This window comes from Rutidosis leptorrhynchoides, chromosome 9 (assembly GCF_046630445.1).
Source record: "Rutidosis leptorrhynchoides isolate AG116_Rl617_1_P2 chromosome 9, CSIRO_AGI_Rlap_v1, whole genome shotgun sequence".
Taxonomy (NCBI): Eukaryota; Viridiplantae; Streptophyta; class Magnoliopsida; order Asterales; family Asteraceae; genus Rutidosis; species Rutidosis leptorrhynchoides.
This window is the reverse complement of record NC_092341.1, coordinates 353,517,435-353,521,059: the sequence shown is the minus strand read 5'-3', so window position 1 is coordinate 353,521,059 and position 3,625 is coordinate 353,517,435. Positions and strand designations below refer to the sequence as shown.

General features: G+C 35.2%; 1 protein-coding gene across 1 annotated transcript; it reads right to left on the bottom strand.

Annotated features, from left to right (window-relative positions):
• Nucleotides 1–364: 364 nt before the first annotated feature.
• Nucleotides 365–3,192, bottom strand: LOC139867336 (heat shock cognate 70 kDa protein 2-like). The gene is made up of 3 exons (XM_071855702.1): nt 2,979–3,192; nt 1,351–2,304; nt 365–1,146 (listed from the first exon to the last, which is right to left on the bottom strand). Exons 1-3 carry the CDS (start codon nt 3,190–3,192, stop codon nt 365–367), a joined length of 1,950 nt encoding a protein of 649 aa, XP_071711803.1.
• Between the last annotated feature and the right edge of the window lie 433 nt (nt 3,193–3,625).

Sequence of the window (3,625 nt, the reverse complement as noted above, 5' to 3'; positions counted from 1 at the left end):
ATTAGCCATAATAGATAATAGAATAAGTTTATTATGAAAGGAAAATTATGTAAAAAAAAAAAATAATCAGAAATTAAGGATTACAGTTTTTTCTTTCTTGTAGCACTCATAAATGTTTGCTACTATAAGAAGAAATTAATCAAATGAATAAACATTGATTAGAACTAACTAATTGACAAAACAAAAATAAAAAATGCATAAACAACATATCCCTTCTAATTGTCCTAGTTGTAACTGCATTTGTTATGGGATTTGAGATGCTAATCAAAGCCATTAATGCTATTATTGCCTACTAATTACCAACAATTTCTTCACCTTATTCTAAAAAAAAAAAAACAGCCAAGTGCAAATACCAAACCACCACCTAATCAACTTCTTCAATCTTTGGGCCACCTGCCGGAGCTGGCCCAGCTGCAGCAGCACCACCACCACCGGCGGCCGCCTCAGGGACACCGCCAGCTTGATACATTTTAGCAATAATAGGGTTACAAATACCTTCCAACTCCTTCATTTTATCCTCAAATTCATCAACTTCTGCTAACTGATTTGCATCCAACCAACTAATTGTTTGATCAATAGCATCTTCAATCTTCTTCTTATCAGCTGCAGGGATCTTCGACGCAACCTTTTCATCGTTAATGGTGTTCCTCATGTTATAAGAATAATTCTCCAAAGCGTTTTTGGCTTCAACTTTCTTCTTATGATCTTCATCTTCAGCTTTGTACTTTTCAGCTTCTTGTACCATTTTCTCAATCTCTTCTTTCGATAATCTTCCTTTATCATTCGTGATTGTAATCTTGTTCTTCTTACCACCTACTTTATCTTCAGCCGAAACATTCAAAATACCATTCGCATCAATATCGAAACATACATTGATTTGTGGGACCCCTCTAGGAGCAGGCGGGATCCCCGAAAGCTCAAACTTTCCTAACAAATTATTATCTCGCGTTCGTGTTCTTTCTCCTTCATAAACTTGAATCAAGACACCAGGTTGATTATCTGAATACGTCGAAAAAACTTGTTCTTTTTTGGTGGGAATTGTTGTGTTTCTTGGGATCAAAACCGTCATTACTCCGCCAGCAGTTTCTAAACCTAACGAAAGCGGCGTCACATCCAAAAGTAACAAATCTTGAACCTTTTCATTCCCTTTAACAAAACAAAAAAAAAAAAAAAAAAAAAAATATTAGTACGTTTTCATTTATTAGGAAAATCTAAATTCTTGAAAAAAAAATCTATAATTCTTGAAAAAAAATCTGAAATTCTTGAATAAGATCTAATTTTCTTGAAAAAAATCTTATTTTCTTGAAAAAAATCTTATTTTCTTGAAAAAAAAAAGAACTTTTAAATTACCTTCACCACTCAAGATTGCAGCTTGAACTGCTGCACCATATGCAACCGCTTCATCAGGGTTAATGCTTTTACAAAGTTCTTTACCACTAAAAAAATCTTGTAACAATTGTTGTACTTTTGGTATTCTTGTTGATCCACCAACAAGAACGATATCATGAACGCTTCGTTTATCCATTTTAGCATCTCTCAAACATTTCTCAACCGGATCCATACATTTCCTAAACAAATCCATATTAAGTTCTTCAAATCTCGCGCGTGTAATCGTAGAATAAAAGTCCACACCTTCGTATAACGAATCGATTTCAATAGTAGTTTGAGCAGTAGACGAAAGTGTTCTTTTAGCCCGCTCACACGCAGTTCTTAATCTTCTTAAAGCTCTAGGGTTACCAGTAATATCCTTTTTATGTTTCCTTTTAAATTCTTGAACAAAATGATTCACCATTCGGTTATCAAAATCTTCACCACCGAGATGTGTATCGCCAGCTGTCGCTTTCACTTCGAAAATACCTTCTTCGATTGTAAGAAGCGATACATCAAAAGTACCACCACCAAGATCGAAAATAAGCACATTTTTTTCACCAACACTAGTAGCTTTCTTATCTAACCCATAAGCAATTGCAGCAGCAGTTGGTTCGTTAATGATACGCATCACGTTTAGGCCTGCAATTGCTCCTGCGTCTTTAGTGGCTTGACGTTGAGAGTCGTTAAAGTAAGCAGGTACGGTAATGACTGCGTTTTTGACAGGTGAACCGACAAACGCTTCTGAAATCTCGTGCATTTTGGTTAGCACCATTGATGAGATCTCTTCAGCTGCAAATTGCTTATCTTCTCCTTTGTAATTGACACCGATCATCGGCTTGTCTCCCGGGCCCGGTGTCACCTTAAACGGCCACAGTTTCATGTCGTCTTGAACTGATGCATCACTGCATCTCCTACCGATTAGTCGTTTCGCATCTGTTCGTTTTGTCACCAAAATCATTTGTAAGATACTCAAATTAGCACATTGGAACGTAAAAGAACAAAATCGACCATAATCTAACACTAGTCGTTGAGTTAGTGCCATATTTTAAGGGGTGATGATCCTTACTTACCAAGTTTTATCCATACACCACTAAATATGCTTTAAGGTATTATACTGTACAACATTGTAATGCATGTTTAGTGGTGTAAGAACAAAATTAATATTGTGAAGATCACTACCTTTTTGAAGGCCCCTAAAACTTTATCTTAGATGTATACATTTATTTTTGAGATAAAATAATACAAAATGGTTGACACTGATTTTGAAACGAAAGGAGTATGAGTTTAGCGTCCCATATTAATTGTTACATCAAATGGTATACATCGTTTGATATTAACTTTTCGTATGGTGTTTATTTATAGGATTATTTTAAGGGCAGCTAAGGACAAGGACTGTCATTAAGGAATTTAGACATGCGTCGTTTGTTTATACGTTAAAAAAAACTAAGTACTTTCTGAAAATAACTATCCTCAACCAACCAACTCAATGTACCGCTAGTTAATGCATAGATTTAATTCTGAACGACAATTAGAAAAATCCTTAATTCTAAGGCCTAAAATTTATTTGTTTGATATGAGAATTGCATAAAAGGCATGGTAAACTTTACCGAATACAGTGTTCATAGGGTTCATGGCGACTTGGTTCTTAGCAGCATCACCAATAAGACGTTCACTATCCGTAAAAGCAACATAAGAAGGTGTCGTCCTGTTACCTTGATCATTAGCGATAATCTCAACACGATCATGTTGCCATACGCCTACGCACGAGTACGTGGTTCCGAGATCGATTCCGATTGATGGACCTTCACCTTTACCGGCCATTGTCACACACAAGTCACAAAATTTTAGCTTTGATTATCTGTTATGAAAAAAATTGTAGAGAATATAAATTAATCTGGAAGGTAGTTTTGTGTTTTTTTATTTGATGGGTTGATGTAAGATGATGAATGATGGGAGTGTATTTATAGGTTTGGGAAATGGGTAGAAGCTTCTAGAACGTTGTAAAATTCAATGAGAACCGTTGAACGGAATAACAGGATCAAGTGATCCGAGTCCTTTGTTTCTATTTTTGACCATCACAACAATGACTATAATGGTCCTTGAGATTTATATTGTTTCATTTCTAGTCCCTAATCTTTAAAAAAAGCCAAGGAATTGTGAAGGCTGCAATCATAACATACAAAAATTTCGTTTAATTACACATATATAGTGATATAGTAACAACTCAGTAAATATAACTAGACAATGCTATGAA